General features: G+C 48.4%; 1 protein-coding gene across 4 annotated transcripts in view; it reads right to left on the bottom strand.

Annotated features, from left to right (window-relative positions):
- Positions 1 to 22,938, bottom strand: part of RERE (arginine-glutamic acid dipeptide repeats) — a 168,315-nt gene that overhangs the window by 112,751 nt on the left and 32,626 nt on the right. For 2 of the 4 annotated variants that reach the window (XM_048967868.1, XM_048967865.1), the window contains exon 2: positions 4,293 to 4,763. In XM_048967868.1, the coding sequence (XP_048823825.1) occupies positions 4,293 to 4,617 (325 nt within the window). In that variant the 5' untranslated portion in view covers positions 4,618 to 4,763. Of the gene's footprint in view, positions 1 to 4,292; positions 4,764 to 5,036; positions 5,138 to 18,155; positions 18,290 to 22,938 lie in introns of those variants that run through there. The other 2 variants (XM_048967866.1, XM_048967867.1) reach the window with 2 other exon arrangements.

Raw genomic sequence — 22,938 nt, forward strand, 5'->3', positions numbered from 1 at the left:
TGGAGGCCTGAACTGCTGCTGCTATGGAGAGAGGCAGGAGGGCATCCCTGTCTCACCGGACCACAGAGATGCATCACTGCTCCTCTGCAGCTGGAAGCAGTGCTGGCCATGTTCCATGGGATGGAGCTCAGCACCAGGGCTGCACGCCGGCCCCAAACGTGACCCTGGTGCTTCTGGATGTGACAGCACAACAACATGACACTGTGGGCCCCGTGCCCGGCTGCTGACAGGGACGCACACTTCAGAGTCCAAGCGACCCCTTTGGAAAAGGGCCAAACACTGTAACGCAGAACATATCCAAGTGAAAACCATGTAAGAACTCCCTTGGATACGTTTGGTGACAACCGAGCAGTGGTATTTTGCAACAGTATCTGACCTGCAAATCCAACCTCCTCCATTTTCTGACAGCAGCTCACGGAAGGGGGGGACAGAAACACAAAGGAATCCCAAAGCGACACCAACCTGCAGCTCTACAGAAGTCCACACACATGTCCAGCTCTATCTTCCAGCAGCAATATCTGAACTATACCCACAAGAAATAACCCATGGAGCAGCCTGGAACACCTATGGCATGCAAAGGGAAGTGCTGCAGTGCCACAAGTGTTCTTACAGCCATAGCAAGAGAGCAAGGGCTGAGTGCTCAGACAGGCACTGCCAACTCTCAACTGCACCTCACGGACTGCACTGCTTCCAGGTCCACCTGCAGGCTTTCTGCTCATTAACGTGGGCTCACACACCTCTGCCATGTGCAGATGAGGGAAATAAAACACCTGGCTACTGCACTCACTGCAAGGGCTATGGCTAAAGCAAGGCCAATATCACATTATCACTGAACTACAGAGCTGGATATTTTAACTGGACACAGGAGCAGATGCCAGAAGACTGCCAGCCCACGTGGAGAAACATGAGGCACAACCACAGATGGGTGCTACTTGAAGACATGCTCTCACTGTACTCACACTGCATTGATGATCACACAGATGAGGTGCAGCTCCTTTGCCCCGGTGCCCTCCCAGCTGCACAGAGCACTCACATCACTTCAGCAGTCAGCCTGGCCTAGGGAAAGATGCAGTCAGCTAATGCCTGGCTCTCCCAGCAGCAGCATTTCACCTTCCATTACCTCACATCAGCTCCTCTTGCTGAGGTGTTGTTTACACAGCTACTGATGTCACTGCAGAAACAGATCCTCATCAATCCTTTTAATCCCCGCAGATCCCTTTAAATGTTCCTACACAGGCAGAGCAAACAGTGCTGTCCTGGTCCACAGGTGACACACCAAGCCACCTGCTTCCCAAACCAGCCCAAACTTCCACCCAGCTCAGCTTTCCCAGTGCAGATTCACTGTGCCATCCCAGTAATGTCACGACAGCAATGGCACCAGCAGAGCCATGAGGTGCACTTGGGGAGCACTGCTCAACACCAAACCTCAATTCACTCTGTGCAACAAGAGTGACTTTCTTACCGTGACAAGAACAAGGTGAGAACTGCCAAGCAAATTAAATCCAGAGATGCAAAAGGAAGTGGAAGGGAGGCTGTGGAAAAGGAAGGGACAGATGGGGATGTGGGCCAGCAGCTTTCAGGACAGATCCATGTGAGTGCCAACACAGCCGAGGAGATTAATTGCACAGTGTCATCTCTAAGCTCTACTTAAATTTAGATGCATGGTTTAAAGCTATGCATATGTTCATTATGTCCGTGCAAATTAATAAGAACAGTATTTGCACATTAACACAACAGCATAACCTGTTTGAGGATCTGATGATCTATTTACTTACAATTACTGTTACTCAAATACAGGTGCTGAGCTTAGCACAAAGAAAATCAAGTGCTGGATTAATTGCTGCACAGCAGACAGAGGGAGACTGCAACTGAGGGCTTCACAGGTATGGAACACAGACCTTCAGTATCCCTCCTGATCACAGAGTATTTAAGAGATGGAATCAGACAAATGGAAAAGATTTCCCTTCCCTGAAGCCCTGAAGATGTAAGCTAGAGACAGCTATCCATTCTGCACACACCTTTCACATTCCTCTTTCTAATCCTTGCTGGGTGAGTCTCACTGACTTAAATTCTCTTCATCTCTCCCAAACTGTATGCAATTTATACCTTTAGTTACACACTTATCTCCCTATATATAACCTCCTAGCCAGAAGATGCAAGATTTTCTTCTGCAATATGCACTATAACTCTTTGAGAATATATATTATGCACTGAGGTGTGAATTCAGAAGCTTGCTTCTGTTAGGAAGTTATACTTTAAATTAAAAGAGCTTTTAAAAATCTCAAACAGGTCCATTATGGTCTCATCCTTGCTCACACCCCTCCAGCACTGCACTGACAAGCACGTGCTCGCATTGCTCCTGCAGATCAAGGCAAGAGACAGGTGCCAATAGGAAAACACAATGAGCAATGGGACAAACAGTGGTACAGCACAGCTCCTGGGCTGGTTCCTACTGAAATAAGGTAACACCAACATAGAAAATGCAGACCTTTAATTCATCCATATGAGGGCTTAGTATCTGAGACAGAATCACACACGTGGAAAGGGTGCACAGCCACCACCTCCCTCAGCACGGGCAGCTACCCCCCTCACAGGGCTCCAGCTATGTCTGTACATGGAGCTTTCTCTTCTGAACAGATTCTTGTGTGGGGAAACAACAAATGCTATATGCTCCCTCCTTCCACAACTCTCTTGCAAAGGTGCAAGCTGTGCTTCCTGCTGCCCTGCAGATAAACCTCCAGCCAAGCGCCGCTGCATCAGTGGTACACAGAGCACTGCAGCTCCTGAACAAAGCACTAATTCTCCTCCAATCTGCTACAGAATGAAATTGAGAGCACTGTGATTTTCCATCTTAATTTTACGCCAAGTCTTTCTGCGATGAAAGCCAGCATATCGCATTGTACTGCTGGGCCCACACAACAGCTGTTCCTAACATACTTGTATTTTTCATCCTCTGACACTGAAAATAAGATTGCTCCAAAGCTGATCCTTAGGCAGGCTCCCTATTGCTACTGCTCAAGCAACAGATACCACTCAGCAACGAGCCCTGATGGAGAGGAAAAGACCGTTTCTATCTGTTCCAAAGACGTCACTGAAGCATTTCAGCAGGTAAGCTGTTCTCACAAACATCTGTAGTTTGCTTCCATGTAGAATGACCAACTTCTGCACCCAATTACGGACAGCCCTATTGCAGCACCCTGCAGTTTGTGCTGCACGTGTACAAGGGGCTCTTCAGAGCATTTCCTGCAGCCACACCTGGATGGAGCACTTCAACCACTTACATTACCCACACAATTGACATTAGAGTACTTGAGACATGCAGCACCTCATAGAAAAATCAGACAAGCTTTTACCTCTGTAGTTTCCATGGATTTTATTTGGAATTCATCTGATCTACTCCAGCAGCATTACTGTACCACAGCAATCATTTGACAGAGAGCAATATAAAACTGGCAGAGCCCCTAAGCCAGCACTCTGAACAGTACAGTTCAAGATAATATTCCTCGTGGTGAAACAAACAACTGCAATTAACTACTAAAACACAGCACGGATGAACACGGACTTTTCTGCTCAAAAACAAGGAATACAACCAGGTGAATAATCTCTGCAATTCTACATTCACAAAGGAGTTAGCTGGCAGCAGCCACAGTTTATAACTTGAAAACCTCATGTGAACTTTGCAGCAACTGCATGGCACGTTCAGAACATCCAGAGGCACAATGCAAGCTTCTCTCTGCTGTCCTCACACCCAGACACCTTCTGACACCAGTGATTTTGCTCAGTCCACACTGCTGTGCACGTGCATTAGCTAGCTATTGGAAGGGCAGGGAAAGCAAATGAGATAATGGGAGTGAGATCTTAACTCACCTGATTTATTCCTCAAGGAGAAGAGATGAGGATTTCAACAAACAAAATGGACTTGCAGAACAATTTAGAAATGGGGGGAAATGCCACCTCATCCAACCTCTAGCTCAGATAATGCCTAGTTTCAAGTTCAGACCAGTGTGCACAGTGCACGGTCCAGTTCAATTTAAAACCCTTGGACACCGTTAATGGAGTAGAAAGTGAAAAAGGTGGCTCATTCTTAAAGGAAAGCTCACATCCATCTCAACAGATGTAAACACACATATCTGTAAAGCTTTGTGCGTGCACCCGTAATTGTCTCCAATGGGAACGTGACAACCTGCCCCCATACAAACACAGCTTGGAGTAGGAAGAGAGCAGAGCACAGCGTGTGCTGCAGCTAAGTGCACAAACAGCTGCAAGGCAAACGTAACACAGGCACTTCTTACCTCCAGGCCTGTACACAACGTCATCCTCCGTGATGAAAGACGTGATTTCGCCGTTGTCTGTTCTCTCGTATCGGGATTTCTTCTTGGGAGGTTTCTTTTTGCTTTTCTTTGTGGACTCCTCCGTGGTGGCACTGTTGTTGTCATTGTCCTCATCTTCGCTGTGGTCGCTCTCTGCATAATTCTTGGCACCTCCTTCCAACGTGCAGCTCCGCCGAGGACGCGAGTTCTCGCTCTCCCTCGCCTTATCTCTCTTGTCTCGCTCCTTGTCCCGGTCTCTATCCCTGTCCTTCTCTTTGTCTTTGTCTTTTTCTTTGTCCGCTGTCATGATTCGCCACGTGCCTTCTTCTGTCCTCTCACGGCTGGGCCTCCGTGAAAGGTAGACAGTGAGCCTGGGCTTCAGTCTTCTGAATTTCTCACTCAAATCCAGGAAAAATTCAACCACTCCAACAACCCCAGCGTTTTAAAAAGGTTCTTGAAGGAGGAAGGGGGAGGAAAGAGGGGAAAAAGCCTGTGTTAATATTCAACTTTCTTTCGATTTCTGAAAACACCCATGAAAACAAGACAAGCCCACACCCCAAAGTTATTTAGCACAGAAAATACAGCGCTGCAAATACAAGACAGCCCTTTAAAGCACTTGTGGAAATGACAGCTTCACCCACCTTCCCAAAACCAGAGTGAGTGGTTTTACAACCAAGCTGTAACCCACAGAGTACCGGAATGAATGAACTGAAAATAAAACAGTACTTAGAGAATTTGCTTCTCCACACATCATGCTTGCTTTACCACTAACAGAAGACGGGGAGGTGGATTTTATAAGCCACCAGCTTCACACACTCGGTTTCCTGCTGGGGAATAGAATGGGAAGAGATAATCCTATGCTTTTACCTCCTTGATCATTTAATCAATACTCTTAAAATCAACTGCATTATTTTTTCCTTCAGTGCAAGCCTAGAGTAAGCAAGCCCGGATTTTCTGCTGCAAGAGAACCTTGCAAACCTTGTCCTGTGGGCCAGGATCCCCAAAGCACAGCCAAGAGCACAGAGGGGCTGCCCACCACCCAGCTCCCCCCACTGCCATCCCCAGCAGCCAAACTGCAGGCCAAAGAGCACCGGCCCTGTGCAGCCTCGTCTCATTATTCTGTTCTCTCAAAATGGAGTTTCCTTCAAACGCCCTCTCTGCTGCTCAGATCAAAACGACCGTGCCTGCATTCTGCACACTACACCTCGCAGCAGCAGCCAGCGGCACTTTGTGTCTCCAGAGAGCCTTCTAGCAGCTCAGATATCTATCTTCCCATAGTCATCAATCCAGGGTAAGAGCTGGGAAACCCATTATTTTGCTTTGCACAGAAAAAAAAACACACACACACAAACCAAGAACAAGCAGAGAAGTACTCAAAACACTTCACACCTCTTCAGAAGAGATACCTGATACTCAGTACAAGAGAATGCCAATGCAGCAAGTCACACCAACCGCATCTTACAGTTTTGGTTTGTCCTCCTGCAGCCTCTATTACTCCTCCCAGGAATTCAAGCTGCTATCCTAAAACACAGTCCAGTCCCATCTTACACTGCAGATTCTGCACCATTCATAAAAACGGAGCAGCTGTAGCTTGAATTTGTGTACTAATTGTGTACCAACCCAATTCACAGCAGCCAACAACTCCCCAGGATGCTGCACTGCCTGCTACGACCAGGAACCACAGCACTGAGCAGAAGGCTGCAGCACCTCCAGCACAAAACATGGGACCTAAAAGGGCTGCATGCCTGCATGTTAAGTGCCTGGGAGCACACCGAGGAAAGTAAAGGACTACTTTGATTTTTAAGGAGGCAGTGAAGCTGCGTATTTGAAGCCTACAACATATTCCTGGCCCTGCCAACTATTGCTTCCAGCAATGGAAACAGCCACAGAGACAAATTGCTCTTACTGATATAGTTCAGGCTGGAGCTCGAATCTCTCGGGCATTTCCTGAATGAACCAATCATCCAGGTAAGAAACGATTCTATTTGCTTTCCTCCTCACAGCAGCTGCCATCGTTCTGCTAACACACAGGGGAACCCAGTGCAGCTCCAGGAGAGACGGCCACAATGAACCTGTCAATTGCCAGGGAAGTTGCAGGGATACTGATAGCAACAGTCCGTGGAGACTCAATAAGAAATGTCTTCCATTTCTAGAGGCTAGGAAACTCTTCAATAGCAAGCTTGAGGATTCGTCGTTTTCCCTCCCCCCAGCCCCTTACTGTTGTTACAACATAATTAAGAGAGCAAATAATCATTTATTTGGAATGAAAACAAATTACTTCCCCAGGGCGATCTAAAATTCCAAGCAGTGGTGTCTCAACCCATGCACAGGAGATCTCTCCTGGAGACTAGAAGCTGCAGGGTACACAGCATGCCCCACAAGTTTTACTCAGTGGCCTCCAGGGATGGGTACAAGCCAGCTGTATGTGGCTGCAGCTCACAGGGGCTCAACTTCTGGGTTAGGAACAACACCAAGACACTGAATCCTAACAAAGAAGTTCTCCTTTCAGAGCCTTTCCCGTTGCTTCTCATTGTGCCTGTTATACTCCTCATCATACATAACTACACTCTTCAGTTATTAAAACTAGAATGCTGTTTACAGATTGATTTGGGAGAACATAAAGAAACAACAGAAGGAAGAGTCACAGTGCCAGTCCTTTTGTCTTGTTCTCAGTGACACCAAGAATGAGGGAGAAATAAACCCAGAGCTGATGGTAACTGACAGATCATTCATCCGTATTAATTCAGCTGCATCTTGGAACATCCCGAGGTCTCTCTCACTCTCGAAATCTCAAGGAACCAGGAGGAATTGTGCAAAGAATCTGAACGAGCAGCCACCACTGCACTGCAAGCTGCTCCTGCCCATCGTGGTTGTGAAAGCAGATTTCAGCTTCACAGAGTGGAGCATGCATTAGGATGCCAGAAGAGCAAAGAAAAGCTTCTTTCAGCTATCACTAATTAAGCCAGTATTACCACAGAAAATATTCAATAATCTCTCATCCAAGCGATGACCCAAACATGTTTTGAAGATTCCCAGATATATTTTGTCCCTCCAGTGAAATACAGCCCATATCACCCACAAATAACTGCACAGCATTTCAGCCAGAGAAACTCTGAGAAACGAGGCCAGCTCTGGGCACCGAGCTGCTGACCTGGCCCAACCACAGGCAGCTCTGTGGTTATTTCATGTCTGCACCTGGAAACCATTACCGGAGCCAAAGCACTGCAGCTCAGTGCACGTTAACACCAGCTAAGAGGTTTAAATACCCAAAGAGCCGGGTTTTAAAGATAACGTGGAAGCAAGTCCAACAGAAATGCCATGAGGCCAGAACGGGGAGGCAACCAACCAAACACAGTGACCAAAAACATGAGAAGAGCTCCTTCTTGCACTTTCAGCATGCCAGGCAGATAAATCTTTTGACTAGACTTGCTTGGTGACGTGTTAGCAGCCTTCATAAACACAACAGGACCATTCTTCTCTGAGTTCTCAGTCTTGTATTGCAAGATAGAAAGGCGCTGTATTCCACTAATATCAGATTAAAGGAAGTATGCTCTGCAACTGCCAGAATTTCAGGTCTTTCCAAGGAGTTTTTCCTATTTTTACATCCAGGAAGAATTTTGGAAGTTTATACACTTGTTTTTAGTGCAAAGGACTAAACAACAAGAATTGGCCCATAAAGATTCCTCCACACATTGCTGAGATATGAAGAACTGCCTTAAGAAAACCTTCAAGATCCTTGGTGAGAAGGGAAACTAACAGCACTGGGGAGAGGAAATCTCAGCTCCATCAGCCACAGCACAGCGCTGAGCTGCAAGCATCCAAGCAGCTCCAGTGCTGTGTGTCAGACATGCACCCTCCTGCCTCCAACGCACCCCAGGGCTGCCTGCACACAGCTCTGCCTTCCTGACATCCCACCCCTGAGGCAGAGCTCATTAACAGCACCGAGGGCTGACCTCTCTGCTGAGGCATGCAGTTTAACCTTTCTGTTCCAGAAAAGGCTAAGAGCATCTGTTATCAGCTTTCCCCCACATTCTTTCCCTATCTTCTGTTTGCTGTTGAAAACGGGAGTTGCAGGCATTCAGGTGACCAAGTATTTTGGGAGCTCGTTCCACTAACAATGTGGTCAGCAAAGAGCTTGTTCTCTTCTTGCTTTTCTCTCCATCCCAAAACAACTATAAGAGACTCACTTGAAGACACACCTCTTAGCACTGGCCTTCCCCATCTCCTTCACTGTGCTGGGAGTTCACAGCACAAACACAGCTCTAGAACACTCAGCCCAGCAATGGTCATTACGAGTTCCATATTTACAGTTCAGAGCCTTTGTGAGCCATCTAAGCGTGCACAGGCGTTCATTCACCTGGAACTGCTCTCCACTCGCCATCCCATCAGCACACAGCAGAACACAGGCCCTCCTCGGTTGCAGCTCACAGCTCCAGAGGAAAGGCAGAAACCCACCACGCACCTCATGGCAGACCACAGCCTTATGTTTTCCCCTCCCTACCTGCAAGAGGACCCAAACTCAGTGAGGAGTGGGAACAAAACACAACAGCTCTGAGCACAGAGGCAGACTGGAAGGCCAGGGATAAAACTAAGGTGCAATTATCAGCTATCACCTCCCCCTAGAACTGCTGGCCCATATTCACAACAGTGACTGAGATGAGAACACCTACTTCTGGGCAGTTTTACACACTGGCTTCCTTAAAAAAGTAATGCAATCTCAAATTAACCCTGGGAGAAATGAGACTTGTTTAAGAGCAGCTACATACAAGTCAACAGTCTTAGAAAGCTTCTGTACAACCAACGCTTCCCCAGATAAGTTAGCCAGACTTGCAAGCTGCTCAGAACCCCTCAGGTGATTTCAGAGGGTGCTCTAATGGCCTCTGTAGTTGTAATTAGTGGGAGGGAGCAAGCAAGGAGCAACAGACAGTAAACACAACACCAGGGATTACTTCCTTGTCTCTGAAGCCAGCCAGGCTCATGTAAATGATTACAGCAATATAGGTCTGAGTAACACAAAGCAACAGTCCCATAGCACCACTTACAAACAAAGTTAAGACTTGTTAAAGAGTTCCTGCAGTGCAGTGCAGCTCCCTGCTGCCATGGGCTGTGGGGGAGGAAGGCCCACGGGGCTGCACAGAGCTGCCACTGCAGTCAGAGCTGTTATCTGGGGAGCATCGTGTCACCAGGAGCCGAGACAACACCTGCATGCTGAACAATACTTAAAAAACAAAGTTAACAATTATGCTGTGACACACAGCTTTATTTATTTATTGATACTATAGTTTTATCAGGCACAACAACTTCGCTTGCCTTCCAACAACCACATCGAGCCAGCAGCAGGCCAGAGGACAGCTCAGCCAACCAAGCACAAATAACAAGAGACAGCAAGTGAGAGGCAGGAGGAAAGCTCATGCCAGTAGCAGCCAACCTCTGTGCCAACCCATGCACCAAGAGCTCCGTCACAGCCTCCCAGTACATCACGTACCACCAGGGATTCATTTGCTGAGTGAGGCACTGGAAGACAACAGATTTTTCAGATGTAAAACGGGAGAGCTTGGTGTCATCCATGCAGATTCCTTGCAAGGCAAGTCTGTGGCAAAAAGATGATCTGTAATATGCTTAGTCAATGGGAAAAACATAACCATTAACAAATACTGTCCATTCCAACCAGGGAAACACCAACAAAGAAATCAAAGCAGTAAGAGAAGTTCCTGGCACAACGGCAATGCTGAAGAGCACTGACATGAAGTGCAGTCATACATCCACTGCACAACAGCCCTGGCTTCAGCAGGAACACACGATTACCAGTTGTGAGTGCATCACACATCTGATGCCTGCCTGTGAAGCCAATTACTTCAAGAAAGGAGCTCAGTGTAATATGAAAGCTTTCCCTCACGTGTACTTAGGTGAGACCAGAGATGCAGAGGTCACACGAAGACCATGCAGATCCCCACCTGCTGTAAGCAACTGCTGGGAACATCCACCCTGTGTTTTACTTTGGCACTTCCATGTCTGCGTCTGAACAGCCATCTATTGTCATTTTCACTACATACAGCTATGCCTCTGCCTTTTCTTCTCAAATGTCTGCCCTTTTAGACAAGCCTTTCATCTTCTAGAAAGCCTCAAAAAATATCTTCATTTAAAGCACTCAAACTAAAACTAGATTGGGTTATTTTTGGGAAAGCCTTTCTTAGAGCAGCAAAGGCTCAAGTCCTGCTCTTCAGCCACATTAGCAGTCTCATTCAACTCCACACAACTGCTGACTTCAATTACCCAAAATGGAAGAACTGCAGGGTGGGCTCCTGAGCCAGGCTGAGCGACCAGACGTGGCCACAAACAGCCATAATTCAATTTGGTGGTGTGGCTTCAACTTTCACAACAGTGGAAATGCAAAGAAATGCTGCTCTTCTAGCCTTACAACAAGGGGAAAAGAAAAAGAGTACAAAGTTAACAAAGGGCAACGGCCATTCACAAGCCCTGGTTTTGTTGTCTGCTGTTTTAACATGCTTTCACATAAGCGGTGATAGGAGGAATGCCCTTGATTTCAGAGCTGGGTCTCACTTCCTTGGAGCAGCAGCTTGCTCCGAGTGACAGAGCAGGCAGCAGAGCTGTCCTACAAAGCCTCTCCCCAGCACAGAAGCCCTGTTGTAATCAGGAGATTAAGTGTGCTTATTCGTGTGTGAAATACTGACTTGATCTCTGTCTCACATTAGAGCCTGTCTACAGCAACCGGTCAGCAGATTCTTCATAATTTCCTAATGCTTCACAACTGCAATGTATTAAATTACATCTCACTTCCTTTAGTGCATTTACAGAACACAGTTAACAAGTGCCAGTATTTAAAGCAGCAAAACCTCACTGGTGGCAGTGTGATGAGCATGGTGCTCACTGCCCAGCTCTGGGCAGAGGAATATCACTCCAAGAGCAAACACAGGAGCAACAAGTGTAGGCACAGAAAGCAGAGACCAAAGCACACCTGCAGTCCCAACCCACAGCTCACGGCCTCTCTGAATCCCATGCTGAAGATTATCCCATGTCCCTGACTTTATCTTCTTGCCTCTCCCAATAGCAAGGACTTGAATCACCCCGTAACATTAAGGCATGTTTCCCTCGTTCAATGCACGACGTTGTGCAATTGAAACTATTGCACTTGAATCAGAGGGGCAGCTTCCTCCCACACCAGCATCGGCTGCGGCTGAACGTTGAAGATAACAAGTGGTGGTGAACAGCTCGTTAGGAAATGACCATCTCCTTATGTTGTAAGATTTTAGCACAAGAAGGGAACCACAGAAATCCCACAGACCATCTTAGCTAACAACAAGGGAAATGAGCAGACGTAGCTTGTCTTAACATGGGACCATCCAGCAAACAGAAAACACTGTCTATGGCCATTTTCAGATTACAAATCTAAATCTCTACTACTTATGAACCTCTACTGCAACTCCCCCTGTCCAACTGCCAGCTTCCACAGCACACACAAACACCAGATTTCTATTTATCCCATGGAATCCAATACAGCTTCTCACCTTGCAACCCAGCGGATGGCTTCTCCCTCTGGTTTCATTCACTTCTCTCAAAGTCAGGGAACAAGCTTCCCTTTTTTAAACCTTAAAATACCTCTTCCATGAGTATGTAGCAAATGTAACACAGAAATCCACTTACACAGTAATCATGTTACTGCTCCAGGCCGCTGATTCGCCCATCAGCACTGAAGAACCCCAATTCAGAGCAATGGCCTTCCCAACCTCCTGCAGCCTTTCCCCACCCCAAGAAGAATTGCATCAGCAACCTGCTGACCACTGCTAATAAATCCACTTAAAAGCAGTTCATAACTGGCTGCGTTTTTCATGAGAAAAGGGAAGAAAATATTAAGAAATGCTTCAAATGATTAGTCTGCCTCTAATCTAAACCAAGAGGAAGTGTTTTAAGACCGCTTGAAATAACTTCTGACTTCGGTCACGCTTCAGACATTAAATTCTACTTCCAGTACTCTCAGTGCAGACTCTTAACTATTGTATGACTGAAGTGATGGCATCTAATGTAACAGGATGAGGCAATATAGCTGGATTAATGTATTTAGGTCTGATCTTGTAAGCTGCTGAGCACGGTGATTTGCAAAATTAGACCATAAACCATTAAGTGTCGAACAAGTGAGGCAAAGCGTTATTAAGCCGCACAAGAAGCGCGCTGGCCTCATTCACACTGCAGCACTGCTACCCCCAGCAGCAGGGCTGTGGGACACACTGCCCTCTGCATCCCTGCTCCCACACTTGTATCACACACCTCTATCACAGCAGCCACAGGGCAGAGCTCAGCAGCCTCCTGCCTTGCAAAACCGAGTTCCTTCCTGCAACCCCGGCCCAGCCAGGAGCTGGCCTAGCACTGCTTCCCAGCACAGCAGGAGCTGAGGCACCCAGTGCCAGCTGCCCAGCAGTTGGAGCCCAATTAAATGCACCCAGCACATCAGCCTGTTGTCCCCTGCAGTCCTGCAGCCTCTCCCTGGAGATAACTTATACAGCTTAGGTGAGATTTATCACCTGCTGACGAGCTCTTAATATATGCTGAATTATGATCTGGCCTCTGAATCAGAATGAACTTTGGTATGAGCAGGTATTTCAAAATGCAACTGCACCGAAGAAGGAATACAAAACAAGTTTTCCAGTGCAGTTTTAGTATCAAATGGCATTAGTAAGCCATGAGAGAACAAGGGAACCTCTTACAAAAGAAATTCAGTTTTGAAGAAAATGACACCAGTGTTCATGGAGCAAGTCTGGCCTGGCTGGAGTTTCCTTGAGCTGTAAGCTATCCATGAGAGCAATGCAAAAAACACATTGCAGAACCTCATGCTTAATACTTCCAATGGTGATTTCAGCTGTGTCAGCAGCGCTCAGCACCTGAATGAAGATGCAGGAACACAGCACAGGCAGCCCTGTGTCTGGGAACTGCTGGAAGACACGTAAGGCAAAGCAGCACCCTGAGGTAAGCAACCCCCAGCTGTGCTTTGGAGCCCACAGCTGTACCTATTTCTCACATCAACAGTGTTTTAATCACAACTTGGACCACTCATAACTCTCCATTCCAGAACGCACCTCTCTTCAGCAACAGCAGCACGTACCACTGTAAAGAGAACAGACCCAAGGTGAAGGATTACCAAACCTCACCGAAACCTATCCAAACAGATGGCATCATTTGTTTTTTTTAAATGCTCTTTAGCATTTACAGCTGGAAGTGACAAATAACCAACGTGCTTTGAATATGCAAATTGTAGGAACAACACAAAAGAGGACAATGTAATTTCTTTTAAAGACAGGCAGTCATAATGTTGAAACAGACTGCAACCAATTTTCATACACTATTCATAATTACTTTATTACACTGTGAAAGGGTAATCAGTTTCCAAATGATCTAATAACCTTGGGCTGCTCTTAACTCCTTTATATCAGTCTTAACTACAAACACAGGCTAGGTCTCCAGCTCGAAGGCAATTACAATGATCTAATATTAAACATGCAGGATAGTGATGTTCTTCCTCTCGTGCTCTCACACAAACCAGCACACGAGATTACCTAAGAGCATTCAATTAATAAGCAGGAACTGCTATATAGAAAAATCCATTCCCAGCTCTAATCTCAAAGGAATAGCTTTATTATCGGGAAAGGGAAATCTGATTTTTGGCTCCTTTGTTAGATTTCAGTAGGAAATGGAGCAAACGCAGTATGTTTTGACTGCCTGTAACAAGGGAGTTCTACAGGGATCTGTCACTATGGCAGACCCAAGGACGGGGGCTTTGTTCCACCCCGTAAGCGCCTGAGCTGTGCTGCCTCGTGCCACGGCTCAGTCATTTTCATAGCAGTGTGTGATTTCAGTTAACTACACGCCAATCCACGTCCCATCAGCAGGCACTGACTCAACCCGAGAGCCCTCAGAGCACAGCAGACCACAGCTCCCTGCTCTGCCAGGCCTCGTGCTGGGGAAGGCACCGGCGGCACGGAGCTTCCAAGGGCAGAGGAAGTGGCATGTTGGTCCTATCAGAGGTAAACAGATTAATTGCGCAGGCTGATTAGATTAGGAGGCTGAAACCTCCACGATGGAGAATGAGGGAACCTGAAGCTCCAACGTCATGTTTATGTTACTGCTATCATTTTACAGCCCAGATAAATGAGCTGTGACGGAGCAATGCGTTACACTAGCAGTGCAATGGTTGAACCCTGAACTTCCTCCAGTCCCTAACAGCCACCAAAACAGCCCCCAACCTTCTGAAACAACACCAGCTCACCCACAGAACCCAACGTTCCATCTACCCGATGCCCTTCATTCTAAGCAAGCAGATCATAAGCTTATCAGACCCCAGATGCTGCAGCAACACTTACTGCGTATTAACAGGATCTCAGCTCTATCTCAAAACCAAGTCATTTTATCTCTCTAAATAAGCTCAAGAAGAAAACAGGTACCAAAAGCAAAACACACAGGGTTTTGCATGTTTCAAGAAGATTCAAATCAGCACCTGAGACAAAGCCAGCTACCCGTACCAAACCAGCATTACAGACATGAGGGTTCCCCTTCCTAAGCTCGGCAGGTTTGAGCACACCTTTACCCACCAAACAGGTCTTCAACTAAGCCACTTTAAAAGAAAGTTGGGAAAATCTGCCCATACCTACCATCTGCTCCCACTGCCTCATTCCAAGACTGCTATTTCACCCCGTATTCTTGTCTGAATTAAATCCATTCCTAGAGAAACCTAACCAGGCCAAAAGTTGCTACGAACTCCCCAGCCATACAGAGACACCATTAGCACCAAATTTACTGCCTCTGTTCATCTCGTGCTTTTGCTAACATCAGGAAAAAGCTCATTTCTAAACCCACCATTGTACAAGCACACATGCTTAGAATTACGAGCAAATGTACAAATCACGACCAAATTCTATTCCAGTAGCAAAATGTTTATCCAGTCACAAAGGCCTTTTCTTGGCAAAACTTGAAAATAAGTTTCCTAAAGAAGGCCAGCTGCCTTAAATTATTTACATTTGTCAGTGCTGTTTGTTCACACCTTGCATCCAAGTGTCAGAACGCCAATCACGACCCCCAGGCAAAGCTCAGTATAAATACTACATTTGTCCTTTCTTCTGGAAAGAATTCCAGCTTTGTTATGGAATTTAAGTACAGAAAACAAGTATCCCTCTGATCCATTTATAGAGGTTTCATAAACAAAGCTATACAGCTTATAAGCAGCTTCTCATGGTGCCTATCCTCTATTACTTAACCCAGCCCTGACACATCAGTAGCTGTTCTGCATTCCCATAAATCACTGGCTGGCTCTTACTGAGCAGAGCCTCATGCCACAGGTTACACACAACTTCTGCTTCCTGAGCACCTGAGCTGCAGAGCTGCTTCTGCTTTCTGCTGCTGCACTCAACAGAGCCTCAGTTGTGTCTTGTTTCACTAACAGAAGCAGGTCAGAAAGAAGTTCTGCTTATAAGCCAGCTACCCCTGGCCCTGCAGTAGGGATAGGAATGGCCAGCAGAGAATCAGGCCAACAGCTGGGGCCTGTAACAAGCCCAGCCACCACGTTTAATCTGTTCATCTGTCAGAGGCTAGACTAATGCTGCAAAAAAAACATCCTTAATTTGAAAATCCCTTGGGGAAAAACAACATTTCGTGCACGATGATCATCAACATGTATCCATTTCTGCACCCTCTGTCTTCCTAATTGTTTTGGGTTTCTTTGTAAACCAGTCAGCAGAGCTCAGGTGAAACACCACATTAGCAGCCACGTTCCAACAGACTGCAGAAACGCTGGTTTTTGCTGTTTCCCAATCCCATTTTACTCCTCTTGGAGTATACACAGCATCAACACAACTTCTCTCTATCTGCTTAAGGAATCCCAGAACCAAGAAACATCAGCACACACATGCTGACCTAACAGCCAGGGACAGCCCTATAAAGCTGTGCGCTCAATGAAGGGCACATCTCCACAACAGCAACCTCCTCACAGCCTGCAGCACCCCATGCCCCACATAGCTGCTTTCTGCAGCTCCAAACCCCAACCAGACCTTTCATCAGCAGTTAGTAGGGACCCGCAGTGTGGGATTTCTGGACTAGAGGCTGTGCATCAGGAGGGATTTGCAGTCAGTCTGATTCGGTGGGGATGTGCCCTCTGTTCACTTTCTGCATTCATCTGCATTTCAGCAGCAGCAAGACTAATCTCAGCTGCCAACATGGAATGGCTCTGTTTCTATCGAGCTTTTCTATAGGTGTTGAATACAACAACCCTGTATTTGTAAACAACCTTGTAAAGTGTTCCACCCCCTGGAGGGGTCCATCCCCATCCCTGTGGCAGTAACAGCACAAACCAGAAGCTGCAGCAGCTGCTGGGACCTCTGGGCTGTGCGTATGGGTTGGTGAAGGCTATGCTACCTAAAAACAAAGCCTTAGGATTAAAGCTCAGTAACAGTTTATATCCTTACATGAAGTACAAACAAAAGCCCTCTGGGATGCGCTATTAACCACTCACACCAAGAAACAAAAAGTCCCACCTCATCATCTCCACGTAAAGAAGAGCTGAGACACCAAGAGAATCCCCACAACCTGCGGTAAAGCTGCAGACAGCCAACGCAGGCAGAACAGCTGCGTGCAGCACTGTGGTAATTACAATTAAGGGCTCATCTACTTCACATAGAAGCGACTCAGAGGCACAACAGAACCAACCGCCCGCCCGCACCGAGGACCACAGCAACAGAGCTACAGGGGGATTCAAGGCACAGCCGCAGCTATTTGAAGTAAAACAAAGCACTATCAACTCCAACACACACACACACACACACACACACACACACAAAGGAAGCGGGAGGATACATGACGTCAGCCCTCGCCTCAATTCATAAATCCCAACCACAAGAAAAGATAAATTCTTCGCTGCCTTTCTCTGGAAAGCTGCTCACACGCAGCCCGAGCCTCACCGTGCACCAGAGCAACGCTGCTCCCCAGCAGGAGGGAGGAATGGTGGAACCCTCCCAGCACAGCCACATCCAACAGCTCGCTGCCACCTTCTGCTGCTCCCACTGAGCTCGATAAAAATAGTTGAAACGCTGCTAAATTACAGGGCTGGAAACACAAATAAGGGCTTTTAAACGCTGCTCCCACACGCTTCTCAACTTGCTGCTAAGCGCCTGAAATGTCTGTCTTGTGATATTTACTAGGCTCTCTAAGTCCTGAAATACGCCGTCGTCTGTAAGAACAAAAAAACTGACAAAAACACCGAGCTGGCTGTGCGGCTGGAACTAATTGCCTGCAGATTAATGGCTTTACATCGGCATAGCGCTCCTCTGTGTGCCGGGCTTTAAGTCCTGTTTACTTCCAGCTCCCAGAAGGAACACTGCTGGATATCTGAGAGTCCCTCAAACCAGCCCTGCTGCCTCACGTCGGGCTCCAACCAGGCCCGGGTGCCGTGGCAGGGGAGCACCGTGGGCACACAGCAGCCCGGCAGCCACACCGAGCAGCACGGGGAGCTCAGGCTGAGGTGCTCTGCTGCTCCAAAGGCGGTCTGTGTGGGGCGAGAGCGCTCCGTCCGGGCCAGCCCCAGCCCCTATCTCCTTATCCCATCTGCTTCAAGTAAGAAATTAAACACCGCACATCCGTTTTGCTTGCTGGATTTACAACACAGAAGCGAAGCGAAAGGGTCCGCACGCATCCTGAACTCCTCAGCCACAGAGTTGACCCAACTTTCCCCATAGGGTAAAACAACGCCCGGACACCAGCACGGTCCCAAATGCAAGGAGCCCCCCGCGCAGCCTCCAGGGACGAAGCGGCCGCGGTCCCCCCTCGGCACAGCCGCGCCCCGGCACTCACCCGCTGGCGGCGGCGTCTCCAGAGGAGCGGCGAACAAAAGGAGGCCCCTCCGCCGGCCGCCCGGCGTGCAGGCAGCTGGGCCGGGAGCGGAGAGGCGGCGGAGCGAGCCTCGTCCCCCCGGGCCCGCCGCCACCCGCCCGGCAGCGGCAGGAGGCGGGCACGGAGCGCGGCCCGGCGGGCGGCGAGGGGGAAAACCCGGCGCGGAGCGCGGCCCCTCCGAACCGCCCGCACGGCGCGGCGGCCTGCCGGGACCTCGGGGCTCCGGTCCGGCGGGGCTCGTTCGAGCCGTTCTGCCGGAAAGCCTGCCCTCCTCCCCCCGCGTGAATTCATCCGCTCGGTAAAACCCGTTCGCCTTCATCGTACGCTTAAATCGGCCTTTCTGCTTTTCAATAGCGAGCGTTTACCTGCGGCCGTGCGGCGCGGCACGTAAGGTGCGCTGTGCGGTCGGCACGGAGCAGCGCGCACTTCTGCCCTGCACAGCAAATCCAAGAGAAGATCTTACCAATAAATAAATCGCAGCTGGAGCCCGGCCTGGAGGAGCTGCCTCGGGATCGGTTCCAGCACCAAGGAGCTGTGAGAGAGCTGCAAACCTGCCCGGGCTGAAACCCAACCGTTGGGTCAGCACAAAGCAACCACGCGGCATCTATCCTCACGGCAATTTCCTAATCAAATGTAGCCCGACATCTGGCAAGCCACTGAAATGAACTGACTGCTCTAGCGTGCGCTGGAGGAAGTTATCAGCTTCCCATGACTTCCAAAAGAGCTTCCCAGCAGAAAGTTCATTCAGGCCAAGTTCCATTTATTTGCAAAAATACTATTCGATGGGATCTATTAAAACTGCCTCATCACTTTAGGACACAACTCCCTGCCACTCTGAACCACTACTCCTAGCAGACAGTGCATGCTGGCAAAGTGCAGTCGAAAAAAAACTTGTAGAACTTGTGTATCCCGTTAGAATGCATTTTGTTGGTGCAGCACACAGCAGGTCGAGCACAGCAGAGCTGGAGAGCACTGCAGCCCCAGGTGCTGCCTGCAGAGCCGGGTGAACAAGGTGGGGCTTTGGCAGTAGAGCCATCTGAAGTCCCATCTGGTTGTATGCAGCACATGGGAGGTTCCTGAATGAACGCAACCACTCCAGCATCCCTCACTGCCAAGGGGAGCAACTCAGCTTGCACTAATCGGCCTTTCTCCAGACACGTCATCTGCCCCCATTTCACACAGTAAAACAAAACCACACACTGCGTGCAGCCTCGAGCTCCATTCGCAATGGGCACTTTTCATCTTGCCTTTTGAAAATGGGCTGAAAAAAATATTTTGTTGGTCATTAAATCCGTATTTGCCGCTTCCCAACACTCCATGGCCACATCCACTGCTTCTCACAAGCGTCCTTCCCAATCCAAGGCCTATCTCACACATGCTCAGGCCCAAGACTGCCACGTACTGTGCTGACAGCACTGCACTGATCCCACAGCTTCAAGGTGATGCCCACCAGCAGCACTGACAATTACAGACATGGTATTTCACTCATCAGAGGAACAGCTCAAGGCCTACCAGATGTGTATGCTCAAAACAAACTGTAAACAGACCGAACGAGATTAGACTGACGGGATGGGAACTCATTTTCTCTTTAGAAGAGACATCCAGGGCAAAGAGCTCCACAAACAGCCGCCAGCAGCTCACTGCAGCCATCCAGCTCACTGGTTTAAAGCAGGTTCAAGTACACCACCTGCCTCGCACACACTGTACCAAAGCAATAAATAACTTAAATTCATTTTAAGAACACACGGAGATGTGATTGTGACAAGTGCTTTCTAACATCATTTCCCAGCTCAGGCAAGCAACAAGTGTCGCACATTAAACCCCTGCTAAGCCAAACCTATTTTTAAAAGGAGACTTAACGCTTTTCTCAGCTTCACGTAAATCAAGCTCTCCCTTCAGGTTTAGAAACAGGGAGGAAGGAAGAGGAAGGGAATAGGTTCAAGGAGAACCAGCTAACAGCATCGCACTGCCACAGCTCTGCTTCTCTTCTGTCACTTAACCCCAGTCCTCAGCACAAGTTTCCCTACCATCACCAGCTGCGCACACATCCCCAGCCAGAACAGCAAGGCATTTCAGTCAAATGAGAAGCTTCAAGAAGGTGGTTTAAGCTCTGAAATCAGCCAGAGAACTCCCTGGGGGCAATGGTTACCTGGAGGCTCCTCTGCAGAGAGCAGCTCCAACCTGCTCACACCGTGCTATATAACCCAAACACAAAACCTTTCATGGAGCAGAGGTGGTACTTTGTTCCTTTGCAGACACGGACCGTTTTATCAGTACCAACACAGCTAAGCGTCACCCTGCTCCCAACAAAACAGCTCCTGCCACCTACAGAGTCCTTCAGACCTGCGTGAGCAGCACATCCACCTACACCTCTGTGTCACTGCACACCTGGACACCCCATGGAAACACAAATTCACATCCGTGCAGCTTCGTGCCCAGCTCAGCTGCAGCAGCCCCAGTCAGGAGGGTGCTTTTCCACACTATCCAAAAGTCATCTCTCAAAGGAAACTCAGTGTAACATTACTATTGCTGCAGCACAATCCAAAGGCCAGCATTCATTCTGTAATGCAAACCAAAGGAGAATGTAAACTTTGCGGAGTTAAACAGCGTCTTGCCTGCTTCCTCTCCCACATGTTTCCATCTCTAGCAGGCAACAGGGGCACAAAGTCAGCAGGTAAGACTACTTCAATCGACTTTGGAAAGGTTGTAATTTGGATCTGCCATTTTCTTAACCATTCCAGATCTCCCTAACAGAATCTGTATTCCTTCTGGACCAGGAACCTTCAGCGTTTTGGGGAGGCTGTTAGGTGGTTCTGTTCTAAGCCTCTATTTACGCAGCACCAAACACAGATCCCACTCAAGTGAACCAGTTCCTACTCTATCATGCATTTCATGGCTCAAAAGCCCTGATTTCCACACTGTACTTACACAGCACTTGTATCCAGACCTCACATCCACCTGCGAGCCCTTAGGAACCAGCACTAAAATCCACCCTCAGGTCAGTGCTGGGGGCAAGACCCACTAACAGGACCACAAACACGACCGCAGCAGCGCCCAAATCCAACTGCCTCAACTGCTGCCCCCCACAATTCCAGGCGCTGCTCCAACTGCCACCAGCCATCCCCTGGCAGCCAGTACCACCTTTGTGCCCCATTCTTGATCTCTTGATTCCATCAGGAGCAAAGCATTGACATCCCTCTGAAAAACAAAGCAAATCGGTGTGCTGGCAGTACACACTGCCTGCCCATACAACTGCTAGCAATTAAGTCACCTCGGGTTCGTTCTCAGCCCATCTGAAACCTGTGACGCAGCCCAAGGAAGGCTGCTGGTACAGTCAGCACATCACCTCAGCTGCAGAGTGGTGATAGAGACTTCAAGGACACGAAGGGAGCCCTGCAGAACTCCGCTCTGCACGCCTGAAAGAAATCCGCTGGGTTATTTTTATACGGCATCTTGGATGCATGCAGCATTTCTGTCACAGTAGGGAAGAGAGAAAACAAAAGTTGCTCCCCCAGGGAGCTGTGAAGACTGCTAAAGCAATTTCACATGCTGGAAATCTCCGGATTTTACAGAAAGACCGAGCCGAGGAAGTGTTGAGGAAAAAATGAAAAAATAAACAGTTGTTGTGGAGCCCACTAGGAGCTCTTTGTGATCTCAAGTCCCCACACAATTAAGTGAGCGTTCAGAGCAGTGCCAGCCCGCAGCCTCCCTCTCCAAATGCCGAGAAGCCAAACTCCTGAGGCAGACAGCGGATGGGGAATGGAGCACCTGCCTGTCCTGCTCAACACAGGGGCACAACTCGAGCACCAGCTCCAGTCCCAGGCCCCCAGCACCAGGGAGACGGGCACACAAGCAGAGCCCAAAGGGCCTTGAGGCTGAACACAGGGCTGGAGCATCTGCCAGGACAGCTGGGAGCCAGGGCTGCTCTGCCTGGGGGAGAGGAACCGGACCGGGGGATCCCACCTGTCTAGGAACACTTGGAAGGAACAGGGTCAGGCTCTGCCAAATGGTACTGAGGAACAGGACAAAACAGAGCACAGGAGCTTCTCCAGACCACCAGAATACATCCTCACTGTGCTGGTGACCAAGCATTGGTACAGGCTGCCTGGAGAGCTGCTGGGGCTCCTTGCTGGGACCCTGTGGCTTCAACACAGCTACAGATGAATACAAGGAAGGGGAAGGGGACAGCTTTTTCCTTTCATGTTTTAAGCTGATCCTGGGACAGTGCTCCAAAGTAGCTGCACCTCCAGGAGGAGGAAAGCCAGCATGCTCACTTTGGGAAGAGCTGAGCAGCAAGTGATGAAAGGTCATTCAGATGACTGAGGTAAGGAACTTGGTGACTTGGCAGGATGTTTACAACAAAAGCTTTTACGTACTTTATCTAAGTATGTAAGTACAAAACATAATCAATTCAGTTGGGATACTGTGACCAAGCTGCTAAAGAACAAGGAGTGAGACAGGCAACTTGAAACCCAGCTACAGCACAGCAGGAAACCAAAACAAGGCAGGAGAGGCAGACACTGAAGCAGAAAAAGCTCACATCTGTCAAAAAATCCCTGCCCTGGAAAATGCCAAATTGCAGAACGATGCTGAGTAAACCAAAAACATCACAACAAAATCCATTCTATCCACCAGACTGTGGTATGCATACAGCAATACCTCAACCTGCCCAGCAACTCCTTGAATTTAACTCCAAGGCGATACGCCGCTTATGTCTGATGGTATGAAAGTAAAAAGGAAAACA

The sequence above is a fragment of the Lagopus muta genome, chromosome 21 (assembly GCF_023343835.1).
Source record: "Lagopus muta isolate bLagMut1 chromosome 21, bLagMut1 primary, whole genome shotgun sequence".
NCBI lineage: Eukaryota > Metazoa > Chordata > Aves > Galliformes > Phasianidae > Lagopus > Lagopus muta.